Source organism: Mesoplodon bidens, assembly GCF_964165515.1.
Source record: "Mesoplodon bidens genome assembly, chromosome: 4".
Classification (NCBI taxonomy): domain Eukaryota; kingdom Metazoa; phylum Chordata; class Mammalia; order Artiodactyla; family Ziphiidae; genus Mesoplodon; species Mesoplodon bidens.
Genome location: NC_138160.1, coordinates 114,529,890 through 114,548,882, shown reverse-complemented (window position 1 = coordinate 114,548,882; position 18,993 = coordinate 114,529,890). Strand labels below are relative to the sequence as shown.

Below are 18,993 nucleotides of genomic sequence, written 5' to 3'. Positions count from 1 at the left end.
AAATAATAAGTAAGTAAATAAATAAATAAAATTACATACCTTTCTTTACTCTTTTACTTTGTGGATTTGACTATTTGACCCCTCAAAAATATGTTTCAAACCCATTAAACACACACATGAGGTCTATCAGTGCATTACAAATGACTAAGCAAACAGTCAAGTAGCCATTTTTCAGCAAAAATCTCACACAAAAACTCAATTACACAAGTAAGGTTATCTTCTCTACTGGCAAGGCAAGTTCCATAAAACTGTATAGTATAATTGGAGTCAAGCTGACCAGATAAACACTGATACTCCCCATGATTCTGCTCTGTAAGTAGGGCCAAATATTTCTTACAAATATCAGACCCTTGGCATTAAAGATAAAGTGCACTGTCATTAAGTGTTCAGTAAGGAGCACAGTAAGATAACTGAACCCATTTTAAAAATAACTTCCTTTGTTAAAAACAAAATGTATTACTAAATTTACTAAGTAACTAAGTTGAACACTTTCTTAGATAAGTACTATTCAAACTCTGTCATGAGGCTTTTCCCCTATTCCATGGTGGACCAACATTTTTGTAAAATATGATAAAAATGTTATGGCAATGTCATATTGCTATACAAGTTTCTAATTACTTACTTTCTGAACTGAACTTATTACAAACAGAAACAAATAGTTTGAAGATCTGCACTTGTGAGCCAATCACTCTTTGAACAGCACTGATTCAGACCATAAGTATAAATAATTTTAAGTTCTTAAAATCATCTAGTTGTTAATCATTCTAAATATATCACCATAATTCAGAAAAAATTTTAATTTACCTTAGGAAAATATTTGTATAGTCCCATGTATGCAAGTTGTAAAGTAAGAAATGGAGCAAATATGGACTGTGAAGACAGAAGATAAAGTTACATATTTCCAACATAATCATTCAAATCACAATAAATCAACAGCAGTTATAAAATTCCAAGCAAAAAAACTGTAATAAAATATTTAATTTTAGTGGCTGAAAGGATTCTTGTTTCTGCAAAAGAGTGACAAAAATAAAGAGATTTGATTTCCTTAACATAAAACATGTTTCTCAAGTCAAGTCACATTCTTTCAACATTCCCCAAAATTCCCTCTCTCTTAAAAACTTATCTTTTAAATAATTTAAAAGGTAACTTCTCAGCGGTGATTGATGTATAATCATCATGCAGTAACATCTCTCTCATCTAGAGGTAATTAACTGACAGTTTGAAAGCATACCTAAAAGGCTCAATACTCAAAAGAGATGCCATACATACCTCACTCACACTTCGAGGCAAGAAATGAATTCATCTCTGGCCGTCAAATGATGAGGTGTTTTTATTATAGATAAAATGGCTTGGTTATCTCACTTCTCACACAATAAAACAGAAAAGATAAAAATAATACCTAATTTACATTTATTTCTAAAGTTAAAATAGGGAGTGAAGGAGCAAATATTACTAGATGGAAGAATAGTGAGAGCAGTGATTAATAGCTGAAAGTCTGACAGCAAAAAAAAACACCCAGAAAGCCAAAAAACCTCACACAAAATGAGGCACAAAAATAGGACATAATTTTAAAAGCATGGAAGTACAGAGCCCTCTAGATAAGACCAAAAAAAGTAGCTATACATCTCACTAAATGCTGAAAGCTATGATGCCAATTTATCATCAGGAAAAAAAAAAATTGAATCTGTTCAACAGATTCTCTTTAAGAAAAAACTGCCATAAAAATAGACTTTTAGGGACTTCCTTGGTGGCGCAGTGGTTAAGAATCCACCTGCCAACGCAGGGGACACGGGTTTGAGCCTTGGTCCGGGAAGATCCCACATGCTGTGGAGCAACTAAGCCTGTGTGCCACAACTACTGAGCCTGCGAGCCACAACGACTGAGCCCACATGCCACAACTATTGAAGCCCATGTGCCTAGAGCCCATGCTCCGTAACAAGAGAAGCCACCCCAACAAGAAGCATGCACACCACAAAGAAGAATAGCCCCCACCTGCCGCAACTAGAGAAAGGCTACGTGCAGCAACAAAGACCCAATGCAGGCAAAAATAAATTAATTTTTTTTAAAAAAGATGGGAATTTCCATTAAAAAAATAGACTTTTAAAACCTTTTTTTCTGGGCTTCCTTGGTGGCACAGTGGTTAAGAATCCGCCTGCCAATGCAGGGGACACGGGTTTGAGCCCTGGTCCAGGAAGATCCCACATGCGCAGAGCAACTAAGCCTATGAGCCACAACTTCTGAGCCTGTGCTCTAGAGCCCGTGAGCCACAACTACTGAGCCTGTGTGCCACAACTAGTGAAGTCCGTGTGCCTGGAGCCTGTGTTCCGCAGCAAGAGAAGCTACCACAATGAGAAGCCTGCGCACCGCAACAAAGAGTAGCCCCCGATCGCCCTAACTAGAGAAAGCCCGCGTGCAGCAACGAAGACCCAATGCAGCCAAAAATAAATAAATAAAATAAATAAATTTTTTAAATAATAATAATAATAATAAAAACTTTTTTCTTAATAACATAAACCTTAATTATCTGAAAATTTACTTATGTGGCTGGTACTTGGTAGGTATTCTTAAAATATCTACTGAATGGAAACACCTCAAAGAGCAAGACACTGTTTTGCTTTTCTTCTTTCCTCCACATACCATGAAACAAAAGGACCAATAAATCCCAACTTTCACTGAACAGCCGTGGCATATGAAGGTACAACAAAAATGGACTGCTCCTGTGATAATACACTATAAAATGCAGAATGCCTTCTGAACCATAAAAAAATTACATCACATCTAGGACCATAGGAACTGCATTTTAATATTTCAAATTTGAAAAGTGGTAATTAATATCTCTATATATGTAGGTAATTTACCCTTTGCTTTTGGAATCAAAGTGCCTGGGTTTAATCCCAGCTGTCATTTAGTAGTGTGACCCTGGACAAATGATTTCACCTCTCTGAGTCTTCATTCCCTCATCTATAAAGCAGATTCAAATGATACCTGGTTCACTAGGGGCAGGACAGGAGTAAAGACGCAGACATAGGGAATGGACTTGAGGACACGGGGAGGGGGAAGGGTAAGCTGGGATGAGATGAGAGAGTGGCATGGATTTATATACACTACCAAATGTAAAACAGATAGCCTGTGGGAAGCAGCCACATAGCACAGGGAGATCAGCTCGGTGCTTTGTGACCACCTAGAGGGGTGGGATAGGGAGGGTGGGAGGGAGACCCGAGGGAGGAGATATGGGGATATATGTATACGTATAGCTGATTCACTTTGTTATAAAGCAGAAACTAACACACCATTATAAAGCAATTATACTCCAATAAAGATGTTAAAAAAAAAAAGATACCTGGTCCATAAGGATGAGGTTAAATGAATTAATATATGTAAAGCACTTAGAATGTTACTTAGCATGTGGAAAGATTTTAGCAATTATTATCAGGCTCTGTATTTAACCAGAACACCTCATTCTATACCTAAGGCGAATAGCAGTTTATAACACATCTCCAAACATCCACATGAATCTGGTAAATATTAAGTTACTGTTGGCAATGAATCTTACAAAAGCACTCATTATTATAAGCAACTTGCATTTTCCACTGTTTCTTACCAAATATTTGCAAACAAAAGCTCTGACTCCAAAGGCAAGAAGAGCACATCCCACCAATCTAAATATTCGAAAAGAGTCAAATTCTTCAGTTGTATTTCCATCCTCTTGGTTGGGTTTTTCACTAATCAACTGTTTCCTTAGCTTCATTGCTTCTTCAAACCTGGAGAGGTACTGTTCTAGGCCATGGCGAGAACCCCTCTGGACAGTGTCTGCTGTCAGGTCTCCTCTGTTGCGCTGCCGGAGCTCAAGGCTTACATCAATACTGCACTCAGGAGGTTTAATGAAAGAGTCCAATTTGTCTCCCAGCTGAGTTCCCTTTACCTCGGCCACACCACTCTGCTGGTCAGTTGTTCCTGTACTGACCGAATCACCCAGCACTACTCGCTTTGAAACTGAAGGAATGGTGAGGGAGTTCAGTTTATCACTGTCCTGCTGCTTTGATTTTGTTTGACTTTCTTCTTCTGAGAAAAGAAATTTAGAAGCCGTAAGTATTACATACTGGCAAACACCTTTCTTATTAATATTTAAAAATATGCCACTAGAGCAAGAACTTCACAGACTCTGAATTTAATACTGATTCTTCATAAGACAAACTAGTTCCTTCCTCTACACATTCAAAATGTCAAAAAGAGTATTCCTTCAGAGGATATACCCCAAACTTTGGGGGTAGAAGATAACGCTACTAGACAAACTGGGAAAGACAGTTAGGGATGGAGATTTTTTTAAATCTGTATTTTTAATATTACATTTCTGAATCCAGAGTCCTGTCAGCATAGGGTGTGGCATATACTACAGCTACGGTTTACGTAATCCTTCTACTGTAATCTGGCAGCCATTAGCAGGTATTTAAGCAGTTTTAGGATGCTGTTCTGGTTTAAAACAAAACAAAGGGGAAAAAAACCTTTAATGACAGATAAAATAAAAATTTCAAAGCAAAATGACAAAGTAGAAGCTTTAGGAAAGAACAAATATTCTACTATTAATCATTAAAGGGGAAAATGTGTCTTCTAACGATTGTTCTAGAATTTGAAATAGGGCTCTTACCTCTCTTGGCAGTTTTCAGTCACAAACCTGTAAACTGTCTAAAAGTTCAGAGCTATATATCTAAAGCCCCACAGAGCAGAAGTCACAAGGATCTAAGGAACATGCAATCAGTGACTAAAGGCCAAATATTAAAGGCAACGCTCAATGGAAATTTAGAGAACACTAGCTCATATCGAGTGTTCAGTAAATATTCACATGAAAAAAAATTTTAAGAAACTCATTGTACATGTCATTGGGGGAGAAATGAGGAACTCTCTTCAGTGTTAAATGCAGTTCCTGACATCACTCACATCAATCTCAGCACACTAGGAGATAAGGCCTCAGATGGGCACGTCCCACTTGTTGGGTTTCTAAAGAATGGTCCCTCCAATTTTCTTCACCTGTTTAAGAAGGCCTGTAGATGACAGTGTGGAGAGCACCGAACACAGACACTAGGATTTGACCGTAAGAGTCTCTGATCCACGTAGGAAGAACCAGGGGGCAGTTCAGTAAAGACAACCTCATGGAGGCCGACAGAGTTACAGCAAAAGGCAAAAGAAGGTACAAGCCAGGGAAGGCACTGGAAGGGAAAGCATTTCGAAAGGAAATAAAGGCAGGCAATCTTCCCGACGGGCACAATAGACAGAGCAGTCTGGGGATAAAATGTGCGCCCTTCAAGAGAGGCGAGGGACTGGGGAAGGAGGAAGGGGGCCGTCTCAGGGTAACTGGGCAGAGGGCACCAGGGCAGAGGGTCTCGGGAGCGAGAGTTTCGCAGCCCGCGGCGGAGGTGGAGACAACCTAAGGGCGGAGCCCCCGGAAAACTGAGGAAAGAGACTAGAAACGTCGTGGGGTTAAGAAGTGAGAACTGGGGATATCATCAAAGGGACGGGGCCAGAGGGGAGGTCAGAGTGCAGGGTTTGGTCAAAAAGGTCAGCAGGGTGGAGAAGGGAAAGGAAGAATGATCCCGAAGACTCAAAAGGGATGGGCAGGAGACTGTGGGGAAACGAAGGTTCTCACCGGCGCCGCTCCCCGGCCTGTGAAAGCCCATGATTCGGTTGATGCGCTGTTCCGAGTTCATGAGCAGCTTTCTCCGCCGCAGCTCGGCCCGACGCTGGGAAGCCGACAGGCCTGAGCCCGCCGGGGTCCCCGGCCGGTCCCCACTGTCGGTAGCGATGGTGACCGGCTCCATCTTCCCCTCCACAATCCGGGAGTGATGACGGTGACAGCAGCGATACCCGCAGCGACGAAGACTCCTGGCCGGGCCGCAAGGCAAGCGTCCCTCTACCTCTGTGGACCCGCCCCCTTCCCTAGGGCTTGGCCGCATATGCAGCCTAAGCACGCGCGCCGCCTGACGGGACCAAGCGCGAGCCTTGCGCCGCCATCTTGAGTGAGGGCATCGTTGGACGCCTCCGTTCCTCCCGCCTGGGCTGGCCCTCGTTGCTCCTCTCCCCCTGCCAGCGGGACCCGGTGGCGTTCCCTCGGAAGTGAAGAAAACCGGCACCTGGCCTGACGCACGGAAAACGTATGGGAGCGAGGAATAAACTCTTCCTACCTGGTGCCAGGAAGCAAAATGGAGATTGCAGCGGCAGACACTGGTTTCCAGTGATCTTCTTCGGCCTAGCTTATAGGCTTCGGAAATGCGTAACTCCGAGAGCGACGCTTTAGGCACCCTTGCGGTTGGGATTTGTTATTGGTGCTGATTGCTCATCTTCAGCAGTGCTACTACCAAATACACACCTGGTTCGTTCCAGGCTTTCCTCGTGTCTTTGTTCAAGACTTTCCCAGTGAAGCCTTCCCTTTCCGTTCTACTTAAATTGCCACCCCCTCTCAACACTCATTCTCCTTATGTGCCTTTTCTCCTTAACAGTTATAACCGACTCGAAAGCTGAATGTACTTCTTGTGTTTATTATCTGCTTCTTACTAAAATATAAGCTCCATGAAGACAAGTAATGTGTTTCGTTCACGGCTGCAACTCCTAGAACAGTGTGAGCGCTTAACAGGGTTGCCTTATCCATTAGGCCATGGTGAGGGCCCACAGTAGGGGCCCAAGAAAATGTTTTATTTTGAATTTTTTTTAATGGAAGTATAGTTGATTTACAATATTGTGTTAGTTTCAGGTGTACAGCAAAGTGATCTGGTTATACATATTGACATATATATGTACATGTCTATGTTCTTTTTTAAATTATTCTTTTCCATTATAGTTTGTTACAAGATATTGAATATAGTTCCCTGTGCTACACAGTAAACCCGTGCTGTTTATCTATTTTATATATGGACGTGTGCATCTGTTAACCCCATACTCCCAATTTATCCCTCCCTTGCCCTTTGGTAACCATGAGTTTGTTTTCTTTGTGAATCTGTTTTCTAAATAAGTGCATTTATTTGAATAGTTTTTAAAATGAGAACAAAAGTGTAGTAATAATTTTTGTATAATGATGAATCCAGCCTGGATTGTAGTCATTCTCATACTAACACAGTCATAAAATATAATTTTAAATATGCTTTTATAGAGGAAGGAGCCCACGAAAGCAAAATATCTACAGCCCACAAAAGTCATAATGCAGCCCTGGTGCACAGTAATGACTAAGTGAATGAGTAAATGAATGACGGAATTGAATCCCTTGTCAACCCTTGCTGAGAGGACACCATGGCCAGTTCATACCTGAGGCTGCAGGGGGTGAGGCAGCCTAGTGTGTCCCCTGCAATGAAGCCTGCTCAAAGTCAGCAAGTGGGTGAAACCCTGCTTAGATAGAAGGTAATAAAATACTGTTTTTAACTGTTAGTCATCTGACCCTGTCTCAGACAGAAAAGGATTTTGAAAAAAAGTGTAAAAACAAACAGCAACTTATCTTTTGGGTTCAACAACCTAAGGAACTCAGATATAAACACTGAACATTCCCCCTTGATTGGATGATAGCTAAATATCAGGGACATGCCCTAGCTAGTAATTTTAAAGCATTAGAAAAGGTTTCCCTGCATATCTGTACAGATCTACATCTCTGAGGCCCAGACTGTGCCTTAAAAACTTCTACAGTTGAAATAATTAAGTACTAGTAATAAATGTGCAGAACTTGATGAGGTAAAATCCTGATGAGTCAAGACCAAATACAGTCCAGGGTAAACAAAAGATTTTTTTCACTTGAGATAGCATATAGAAACCAAATGGATATTTTGATTCTTTAGATAGATGTGTTGATGTATGATGGCTGATGGAGTCAGGTAAGAATTTAAAGTGTCAAGATTTCATATTACATGCTTACTTATTTCTGGGAAAGCATTTCCCTATGGGGTTTCCATAGTTATTAAATTTCCTTGTGCTTCTCAGTGGTATATGATTCCTTACTAAATGATGTGCATACTTAACGATTCTTGTCTTAATTTCTATCTCCCTCACTATAGACTTTACAAGGGCAAGCCCACCTTCATCTCTTTTTCTTGTGTGTGTGTTACCTTTGTCTCATTTTTTTTTCCTTTAAAATTTTTTTAAATTTTTTAAAATTATTTTTTTTTCCATTTTTAAAAATTGACCACTTTGCCCCATGCTTAGCACTGAGAGCACTAGATTAAATTTACCTGAATAGTTGCAGAAATTTGTCTTTTGTGCCAAATCTTGGCATTTTCAATGAGTTTTATGTATAATTTTTTTTTTTTTTGCGGTACACGGGCCTCTCACTATTGTGGCCTCTCCCGTTGTGGAGCACAGGCTCCGGACGCGCAGGCTCAGCGGCCATGGCTCACAGGCCCAGCCACTCCATGGCATGTGGGATCTTCCCGGACCGGGGCACGAACCCGTGTCCCCTGCATCGGCAGGCAGACTCTCAACCACTGCGCCACCAGGGAAGCCCTATGTATAATTTTTATTTGATCCCAGCATTGTCTAGGGAGGTTAATATTAATACTTTATTGACAAATTGTAGCTACAAACTGACAAATATGTATGAACATATTGAGTCATAAGTAATAAAAGTAGAATTCAAATTCTGGGGTTAAATATAGACAGTAAGTTCATGCTTGGACACCTCTCTACTACACATAGCAATCAGTAACAGTTAAAAACATAAAGGGAGGGGGGCCTCCCTGGTGGCGCAGTGGTTGAGAGTCCGCCTGCCGATGCAGGGGATACGGGTTCGTGCCCCGGTCTGGGAGGATCCCATATGCCGCGGAGCGGCTGGGCCCGTGAGCCATGGCCGCTGGGCCTGCGCGTCCGGAGCCTGTGCTCCGCAGCGGGAGAGGCCACAACAGTGAGAGGCCCGCATACCGCAAAAAGAAAAAAAAAAAAAAAAAAAAAAAAAAAACATAAAGGGAGGGACTTCCCTGGTGGTCCAGTGATTAAGAATCTGCCTTCCAATGCAGGGGACGCGGGTTCAATCCCTGGTTGGGGAACTAGGATGCCACAGAGCAACTAAGATCACGTGCACCGCAACTAAGACCCGATGCAGCCAAATAAATAAATAAATATTTTTAAAAAAAACAAAGGGAAAAAAAAGAAATAGCTGGCCCCAAAAACAAGAGAAACATCTCAGCAGATCAAAGTATCAGAAACAGCACAGTGGAGCTAAAGTCAGGTGCCTGTTGGGCTGCAGATCCAGAAGCAGGCAATGGTAGCACATTCTATGTGTAAGAGGACCTGAAAGTGCTCCATGTGAGACAAAGGGATGAACAGGACAAACTCACTGCTTGAGGTCTGCCCTCCCTGAAAAATATCCAAAATATCATTTGCTATTGGACTTCAGCTTAAAAAACAGAGAGGCAGAAGAGAGGGCAACAACTAGACTTACCACTGTTGGTGACTGGAATGGTGATATCCCCAAATCACTGCAGGAGCCCTAAAACACCTCCATGAGCCCTAGTTTTGGGAAAATGCAACTAGAAAAGCCATAGACAGGGAGGGGGACAGCTTGGACAGAGAGAGATGTGCTAAAATGAAAATAACAACCCTCCCAATCAAATAAGCCTAGAAACCCAAATTCTAACAAACATGAAGAAATACATTTAAATTCTGCCAGCCAAATTAAAAATTGGAATTCACTCCAGAAAGAATTTTATAGAACAATTTAATACATTATTGAACAAAATAGGCAGAAATTAATCAAAAATAGAGTTAGTTATACAAATATAAAAATCAATAGATGAGATTAAACTCCAACTGGACGTAGTCACAGAGGAATTAGTCACAAGAGGAATTCTGGAGACTTTCCTGGTGGTCCAGTGGGTAAGACTCTGCACTCCCAATGCACTCCCGGGGCCCGGGTTCCATCCCTGGTCAAGGAACTAGATCCCTCACGCATGCCACAACTAAGAAGTCTGCATGCTGCAACAAAGAGCCTGTGTGCCGCAACTAAGACCCGAGGAGCCAAAATAAATTTTAAAATAAATATATAAATATTTTTTAAAAAAGGAATTCTGAAGGTAAAAAAAGAATAGAGGGAATGACAGAAACAAATATTTTAAGAGAAAATATATGTCAATTATACCTAAATTTTAAAAATAAATAAAAAATTTAAAAATAACTGAGAATTTTCCAGAATTGAAGATAGACAAGGATCTCCAGATTAAAGCATGCTCTGAAAAGTAAGCAGGGTAAACAATAAACTCAGAGTATTAAAACTATAGAATATTAAGGATAAAAGAAAAATCTTAGAAGCTAACAGATTATCTTCAAATAAACAACAATTAGACTTACAGTAGGCATCTTATCAGTAACAAAATGGTCCACAAGACAGTGGAGTAGTATCTTAAACATATTAAGAGTAAAAAAATTGAAAACCCTTTCAATCTAGAATGTTAAACCTAGCCGTTCTTGAAGAGTGAGCAACCAGAATTTGGATTATGACTTCCCAGACACTGACTCAGGTTTAAAGAACCTTCAGCAATAGTTTTCCATTTACTTAATTTGGATGCAAAACGTAGCACTACTCAGCGACTGTCAAGTTATTCATACCAATTTAAATAACTAATCACAGTATGTAAGCTCTTTCAATTAACTTTATTGAATAGCCAAATTGATAAGTTAGCACAGTTCAAACGGTTATTTGCATGGGTTACAAATGACATTTTTTTTTTACAGGAATAAAACAGTGAAAATTACAAACCGTAAAAAGGAAGACATCTTGTCTCTAACGTTTCAGAGAAGCAAGATTTAACACAGCACATTGAAGATCAATACATTTTTGAATTTGAAAACAAGAATTTAATGTTACAATATTATACACTACTTTACAAAATTAAAATTTCTATATAAGGATTATATTTGTAATAGTTAACGAAATCTTGAAATCACATTTGGTGGTCCCCTAGATAACAGCTGTTATTCATCTTTGATTAGAAGAAAATCTTTTATTCCAATTATTGTAAAACAGTCTATTAGACTCAATATATTACATTAAATTAAAACAATAAAATATATGCAAACTAAAATAAATGCTACAGCTTGAGGGAATATTAATGTGCCAGACTTACAGAAATGTTATTTTAAAAATCCTAGAAATTAGAAAAATAGAGTACTTTTTATGGTAGAACTGCCATGCTCAGATTTAAATACCAAGATTGCCCTTGTCAGTTATTTTAGTAGTTGCAGATCTGTAGAAAATTCAAGGATCTTTCATAATTTACAACTACAATAAAAAAAATATGGCATAGTGTAAATATTAGTTGCTTTACATCAAAAAGTAATACAAGATGAGATAGCAGGTAGTGCCCTAATTAAAAAAAAAACAACAACTAAACAACACATTCAATATTGCAAAAAATAATTTCTTCATATCAATATCTCCAAAAGTTTCATTCATTCCCTCATTACTGGGAGAACAAATATTGTGAATCCTTACTAAAGTTATGTTTTTTATGACCTGGCTATTATAAAATTATTCTGGATTGCACATGTTATGCAATATCTAAAATAATTTTTTAAAGTAAATTTGTGTAATACACTAACAAAGCATGTTGTAATAACAAGAGTCATACCCACTTAGGGATAAAAGTGAGGCACAAGGAAGATTATTGTCCCTAAGAGCACAAACTTTTCCCTCTGGAAGATTCTTTACTACTATTAAAAAAGAACCTACAATATCAACATTTAAAATTCACATTATGAACAGAATTTTAGTTATTTTAAGAAACATCAGTGCATAATAATGACTCTCAGTTTCTTCAGAAGAGGGGAAAATATAAATGTATTCTAACTAGCTACAATTTGAAAATTGCTTCCTAATAAATGAAGCAGCTTTCAGGAAAATCTCCAGTTCAATGTACCACTTGCATACTGAAAATAAAGCTTAACACTGCTTAAGGGAGATAATATTTTTGTAGAACACAATTATTTTGATCTTGCTGGCAAGCAGTAGTATATACTCTAGTGGGACCTGTTTCTTCCCTACCCCGAAACAATTTAGTTAAAGTCAGCTCATATTGATGTAAACCTGAAAGTTACTATTTCATTGGTGATCATATGAGATCAAGATTGTAAACACATTTTTCTAACCCATTAAAACAAAGAAACAAAAACCTTTTCATCAAGTACTACTCATGAACAACTTTTACTTTAAGAAGTTCATGTAAGACAAGATGAATCTGTGAAAACTGGACCAAACTCTTTTAAAGATATTCTATCACAGCATTTTAAACATACAGATGTATAATTTACCTATTTGTAAACAAAATTCACTGAATAGTTTTGACTATAATATTTCTCTGGCCAAATCAAAAAAGCAGTTTCTTGAGCATGTTCAGGAATCAAGTTTCTTTTGTAATTTTCATATATCAGATTTGTGTAATCTTAATATCCACTAAACCAAACAGTGGCATTCATGCTTTAATTTTTAATATCCAAGAATAAATCTTATGAGCAGCTTCCAATTTAATTATTAAACTCCTTACAAAAATGTTACTGATGCATTTGAGACAGCATTTAAGAAACCTTTAATTTCTTTCATTCATACTCATTTCACCAATATAATGCTTTTATTATATATCACAGAGCAAAAATGTACCAAATAAAACCCACTTAAAGGATCAAGATAACTAAGTTTCTCATCTCCTTATTATCATTGCCAGTCCCAACATATTTATGAAGACAGCTCAGATTCTTTTCACTGCAGAATAAGACAGTGTGTCCAACCAAGTCTTCTGCCGGCAAATCAGAAAACCACACATAGTTTTCACTTCAAATCAGGGACTTTGTTCTTCAAGTATAGAGAATACTGACAGATTTTAAAGCTTGACTGTATCACTTCATAGTCTTCTCAAGCTAGACTAGAGTTAGTTTATTCTAGTTTTAGTTAACATAATGATCCTTTTTCTTCCTTAAAAAACAATTGTGGGGGATGGATTCTAGTTTTCCAACACATTATTTACTTAAGAAATTTTTTGATTTTAAAAAGATCATTATCAATGGATTTGTAACTTCCCTGCAACATTTAGTCTTGTGAGGTTTTAAATGTAGCAGCCAAAAATTCAGAAAAAAATGAGAAATATACATTTGGAACACAGAAGTCTTTATTTTTACAAAACGTACTTTGCCTCTGCAATACTGTCTTATTTCAATCCATAACAACTCAAACATAATTGGCAGCAAAGGAAAAAAGGTATCCAATCATATGTAGATATATTTTGATTTGAAAAATACAGTATTTCAGAGTTGCATGTTTGCTGTGTTCCTTGATTTGCTATAGTTTGTTGAGATCACAGTGAGAACATATAATCGTCACATTAGTCCACAAACCTAATAGGAAAGGAAAGTATTACACATTTTCAGGTGTTCTGCATTATTGTAACTTTCCTTAGAAATTACTAAGTATCTTCATTTGTTCACTTATTCACTTGCTGTTGTATATGCAAGAGGAATTCATAATATGATAATGCAGATTCTGTTCTGTCTTCTACCATGTTTTGAAGGAAGTTTGCTTTCATTGGACTCTCATCCCTTAGGAACAAAAGACAAATATTTACATACATTAGACAATATGTAATAGTAACATAAACAGTGTATTTGTCACAAAGCTTTTGACACACATTTTGCTAATAACTGGATATAAAGCATAACTTAGTACTATTTATTTTTTTTATTATTATTTTTTTTTGCGGTACGCGGGCCTCTCACTGTTGTGGCCTCTCCCGTTGCGGAGCACAGGCTCCGGACGCACAGGCTCAGTGGCCGTGGCTCACGGGCCCAGCCGCTCCACAGCATGTGGGATCTTCCCAGACCGGGGCATGAACCCGTGTCCCCTGCATCGGCAGGCGGACTCTCAACCACTGCACCACCAGGGAAGCCCAGTACTATTTATTAAAAAAAATTTTTTTTCTATATTCTTCTAAAGAGTTTGTGGGAATTCCCTGGCGGTCCAGTGGGTAGGACTTTGTACTTTCACTGCCGGGGCCAGGTTCCAACCCTGGTCGGGGAACTAACATCCTGTAAGCTGCTCGGTGTGGCCAAATCAATCGATCAATCAATCAATCAATAAAGAGTTTGCTTAAGCAAAAGGTCACATATATTTGAGTCACAAGGACTCAAAACAGGTCCTTGCAAGGCCAAATTGTTTCACTATCAGTAAATGACAAATTCAACTTACCTTATTACATAAAGTATTGGGTAAAATGGTCTCTGTTCTCTAAGCCAAGAGATGAAAGCTATTGTTCTGGCAGATTCTGGTGTATCAAGTTCTGGAAGGTCTGTCTATTAAACAAAAACCAGCAACATCCAAATTATTCTAATCATCTACAGTGTTTTTCAAACTTCATCTTGTATATGAATCACCTGGGAATCTTGCTGAACTGCAGACACTGATTTAGGAGGTCTGGGGAGGAGCCTGAGATTCTCCATACCACAGTTTTCTAGTAAGGGGATGGAAACTTCTTAAAGGGACAGATAATAAATATTTTAGGTTTGCAGGTCATTTGGTCTCTGTTGCAATTCTCAACTCTGCCACTGTTCCACTGAAGTAGCCACAGACTATACATTGTAACATCTAGAATTAACTGATCCATTCAGGCAGTTATTACAAATATAACCATTTCTTATCTCCTCATTACTTAAAATGCCTAGTCATCCAGACCAGCCATTAAGCTACTGCTTATCCTAGAGAGAATCCTGACATATATGTCTCTTAAATATATACATCTCCTAATGACTTTTTCTTTTTTTTTTTTTTGCGGTACACGGGCCTCTCACTGTTGTGGCCTCTCCCGTTGCGGAGCACAGGCTCCGGACGTGCAGGCTCAGCGGCCATGGCTCACAGGCCCAGCCGCTCCACGGCATGTGGGATCTTCCCGGACCGGGGCACAAACCCGTGTCCCCTGCATCGGCAGGCGGACTCTCAACCACTGTGGCACCAGGGAAGATCCCTAATGACTTTTATAAATGAAGTTAAACCCAAAAATATGAAAAGATGCTGACATAAAACATATTCCAAAGCTGGTAACAAACTCAGAGTTGAAACTGAAAAATATGATGTGAAATAAGACCATGTTATAATTAATTCTAACTTTAAAATTCACAGCTATCCAAATGGTAGTTTCACACATGCTTTCTCATGTGTTATTTCAAATACTCCTCCATAAGCAATAGCATTCTTATTTTACAAACAAGGCTTGACCAGGTTTGACAAACCTGGTCAAGTCAAGGTTAGTGACCTGACCAAGGTCACAGAGCTAGAGACAGAGTCCACTATTACATTGTCCAATAATCAATATAAGTCCAACTGACACTGGTCACAAGTCATTTGCTTGTGTGGAAATTAGCTTAGTTCTTACTCCAAAGCAGCGGTTAAAAGGACCCTGCCAAAGAACAATGAAATCACTTGAAAAAACACAAAACACAGAAACAAAAGAGCCCTAACATTAATGCCAACAGCAGCAAACTTTTTTGGCCATTAACTAAATTCCTTACTTTCTCCCTAAAATAGTACACACACATAAGAGTAAGTCAGTCAAAGATGCAAAATAACCTAAAGAATGCCTTTAAAATATAGCTATGATTTCAAAATAGGATGTTCATGTTTTTGCCACATTTGAAATGCCTTTAAGCCTATTACAATCACTATAATTACATAATCTTACCATAGTCTGTGGAATTAATGCATAGTTTTCAATTCCTAGAACTTGACTGAGAAAATTCTGTCCACAATTTCTTCCAACCCAAAGCATTAGTACCTAGGGACGGGAAGAAAACTATTTTGAGATGTAGCTTAACAGTGAGCTGTTGACTTACCTTTAACCACTGACTATGTTTCAAAAGACCAGAAAGATGAGTACGTTTACTGAGATTGTACAGCCTTCAACTGAAGTAATGATAACTACCATTTACCATGATGAGACATTTTATGCTTGGCATGAAAGGAGACTATGGAGGGATAAGTGGCTAATACAAAAATATACAGATTAAATAGCATATAATCTGTTAAGGAAGAGAGCTATTAAGAGGAATGAAGGTAGTAGTATGCAGAGAGAAGAATCCAGCGCAGTCAAGACTACTCACAGAGCCTGCATCCATGAGGAAAGCTCCATCCCTGCTCAGCTTCTCCACTGAAAGCTGAAGAATAGGTGGCTGAGGTATAGTGCGATCACTGATGTTGATTGCACCCTAAAGAGTTAAGCAAAAGATTAAAGCTTTTAATCATGTACCACAATGTTCATTGCAGCAGTATTTACAATAGCCAGGACATGGAAGCAACCTAAGTGTCCATCAACAGATCAATGGATAAAGATGTGGAACATATATACAATAGAATATTACTCAGCCATAAAAAGAAACAAAATTGAGTTATTTATAGTGAGGTGGAAGGACCTAGAGTCTGTCATACAGAGTGAAATAAGTCAGAAAGATAAAAACAAATACCGTATGCTAACACATATATATGGAATCTCAAAAAAAAAAAAAAAAGGTTCCGAAGAACCTAGGGTCAGGACAGGAATAAAGACGCAGAGGTAGAGAATGGACTTGAGGACACAGGGAGGGGAAAGGGTAAGCTGGGACGAAGTGAGAGATTGGCATGGACATATATACACTACCAAATGTAAAATAGACAGCTAGTGGGAAGCAGCCGCATAGCACAGGGAGATCAGCTCGGTGTTTTGTGACCACCTAGAAGGGTGGGATAGGGAGGGTGGGAGGGAGAAGCAAGAGGGAGGGGATATGGGGATATATGTATACATATAGCTGATTCACTTTGTTATAACAGCAGAAACTAACACAACACTGTAAAGCAATTATACTCCAATAGAGATGTTAAAAATAAATAAATACATAAATACATAAATAAATAAAGTAAAAAAAAGATTAAAGCTTTTAGATACAGGTAATAGGGAGCCACAATTAAACAAACAAACAAAAATTTTAATGAGTGTTACCTCTGAGACTTTGGAACTTATTTAGGTAAATCACAATTATTCATATTTAAATATAAAGAAGAGGAAGAAATATGTATCACTTATCTAAACAAAGTCACCATGAATCCCAATAAAGCCAAAATAATTTCTAATTTTAATTATTATTTTAAAAACTAATGCAATCAATATCACATATCCTGAATGGATAAATGACATTAGTGAGATCCAAATAAAGTCTGGAATTTAGTTAATAATAACAGATGATTGCGTGGCTTAGATCAATGTACACATCCTGAGGGAAGAGTAAGTCTAATGCAAATGTTTTTTTCTCCAATTTAATATTTATTAAGGCCAGAAATGGAAGGTTTTCATTTATAATTTAGTACTGCCATCTTAAAACACACACACACAAACACACACCTTTAAATATTTATAACTATTCATTTTTGACCAAAAGTTGATTTAAGTACTAAAACTTGGTACTTAATTAACCTTATCTAAAGGAGAAAGTAAATAAAATACTGACCTGTCAAGGGGTACTACCTTGATAAGGCTTTAGCTCTACCAGGAACTATTAATCACAGCACCTTAAGACCTCTGGCCTTAGGGTGTGTGGGCAGCAAGAGAGACTATAACTTAAATACAGCCATTCAGAAATTAATGTGAACTAAGAAAAAAGAGCCTTGTCCTTCTCTGGTGATAAAGATGGGAAGCTATCAGTGGCTCTGTTTTCTAGTCTTGTAGAAAAGGCCAATCTGAAAGAATGAGGCAATGCAAGAGAGTCTATGAATATGAGCTAGACCTGAGTTGAGTTATACCCTAGCCTTCCGTGTGGTTTGTGTTTGAGTGCCACATCAGTCCCCTTTCCTTCCTAAGCTTACTTGCAAAAAAGAGAGTCCTGATAAATACACCACTGAAAGTCCTAGTAGTGCTAGTCTTTGAATGTATATGAGTGATTTATTTTTCTTCTTTCTAGTGGCTTCTGTATTATATACATCTAATATATTGCATTTGTATTTTTATGTTAATTTGCCTCTTTTTTAATTTGAGAAAAAGACAGGGCCAGTTAGTTGAACTTGTCAAACACAGGATTAATCTTGAGTTATTATTTTTGTAATACAAACTAATAATGTCATCAACAGTTTTCATTTGCTAAAAAGTTACCTCAAATTTCACAGGCAATTTCTCCTTTATTATGCAAGGTACCCTAAAATCTTTAAACTCTGAAAAGGTTTTAACCAAAATATTACTTCCAACATATATATCCTAATTTGATCACAATGTAGGAAGGAAGGTTATGATTTAACATTTTCATGCTTGTAGCTTTAACTCAGGTTAATTTCCTATCAAGGGAAAATAATGTTTCAACTTAGATAAATATTTTCTCTTTAATTCAGGAACACCATTACACTAAACATTGACCTGAGGTATTTAAATTAAGTGTAATTTTACTCTAGGGATACTCCTTTCAGATCAATTTGCTTAAATAAATAAATCATAGGTTGCTCTGGTCAATCTGACAATCTCTTCATTTACTTAGATCTGCTCTAAAGATTTGTCTTAAATAAACAGTAAAGTTTATTATTTTAATAACTTAAATAAAGGTACTATTTTCAGGAGCTTCCCAAAACCAAAATTTCTTTATATAGGAATAAAATGAAAAGCTTTAAAAAAGAAAACACCTTTCTTCATTTCTGCAGTGGATTCAATATAATTAGGCTTATAAACCTTCAAGTAAAAGCAACTAAAAAATGAATCAATCTTACCTCATCTGAGAGATTGTCAACTCTATACAAACTGGGATGAGTTGTGAGCATAAGGTAAACCAAAGGCTGATTTTTCACTTGACACATAGCAAAAATGCGTTCATCTAGACATGCATTTGTCCCAGTCTGAAATGATTTCTATAACAAAATAATACACCCCCATTAAAAAAAGAGAAAAGGTATTCAACAAATACATATAAATTTTGCAAATATCAGTTTTGAAAAGAATATCTTCAGACAGAATTAACAAATTTACCGTTAATTATTCTTTCAAAAAT

General features: G+C 37.8%; 2 protein-coding genes across 4 annotated transcripts in view; both read right to left on the bottom strand.

Annotated features, from left to right (window-relative positions):
* CAMLG (calcium modulating ligand) overlaps positions 1–6,299 on the bottom strand; it is an 8,811-nt gene extending 2,512 nt beyond the window's left edge. The window contains exons 1-3 of the mRNA XM_081232698.1: positions 5,642–6,299; positions 3,602–4,062; positions 805–870 (exon numbers count right to left, since the gene is read on the bottom strand). Coding sequence (XP_081088824.1) covers positions 805–870; positions 3,602–4,062; positions 5,642–5,948 — 834 coding nt within the window. The 5' untranslated portion in view covers positions 5,949–6,299. The remainder of the gene's footprint in view (positions 1–804; positions 871–3,601; positions 4,063–5,641) is intronic.
* Positions 6,300–10,603: 4,304 nt separating this feature from the next.
* Positions 10,604–18,993, bottom strand: part of SEC24A (SEC24 homolog A, COPII coat complex component) — a 70,646-nt gene continuing 62,256 nt past the window's right edge. For all 3 annotated transcript variants that reach the window (XM_081231119.1, XM_081231118.1, XM_081231120.1), the window contains 5 exons: positions 18,716–18,853; positions 16,099–16,203; positions 15,681–15,773; positions 14,195–14,298; positions 10,604–13,548 (listed from right to left, as the gene is read on the bottom strand). In XM_081231119.1, coding sequence (XP_081087245.1) covers positions 13,434–13,548; positions 14,195–14,298; positions 15,681–15,773; positions 16,099–16,203; positions 18,716–18,853 — 555 coding nt within the window. In that variant the 3' untranslated portion in view covers positions 10,604–13,433. The remainder of the gene's footprint in view (positions 13,549–14,194; positions 14,299–15,680; positions 15,774–16,098; positions 16,204–18,715; positions 18,854–18,993) is intronic.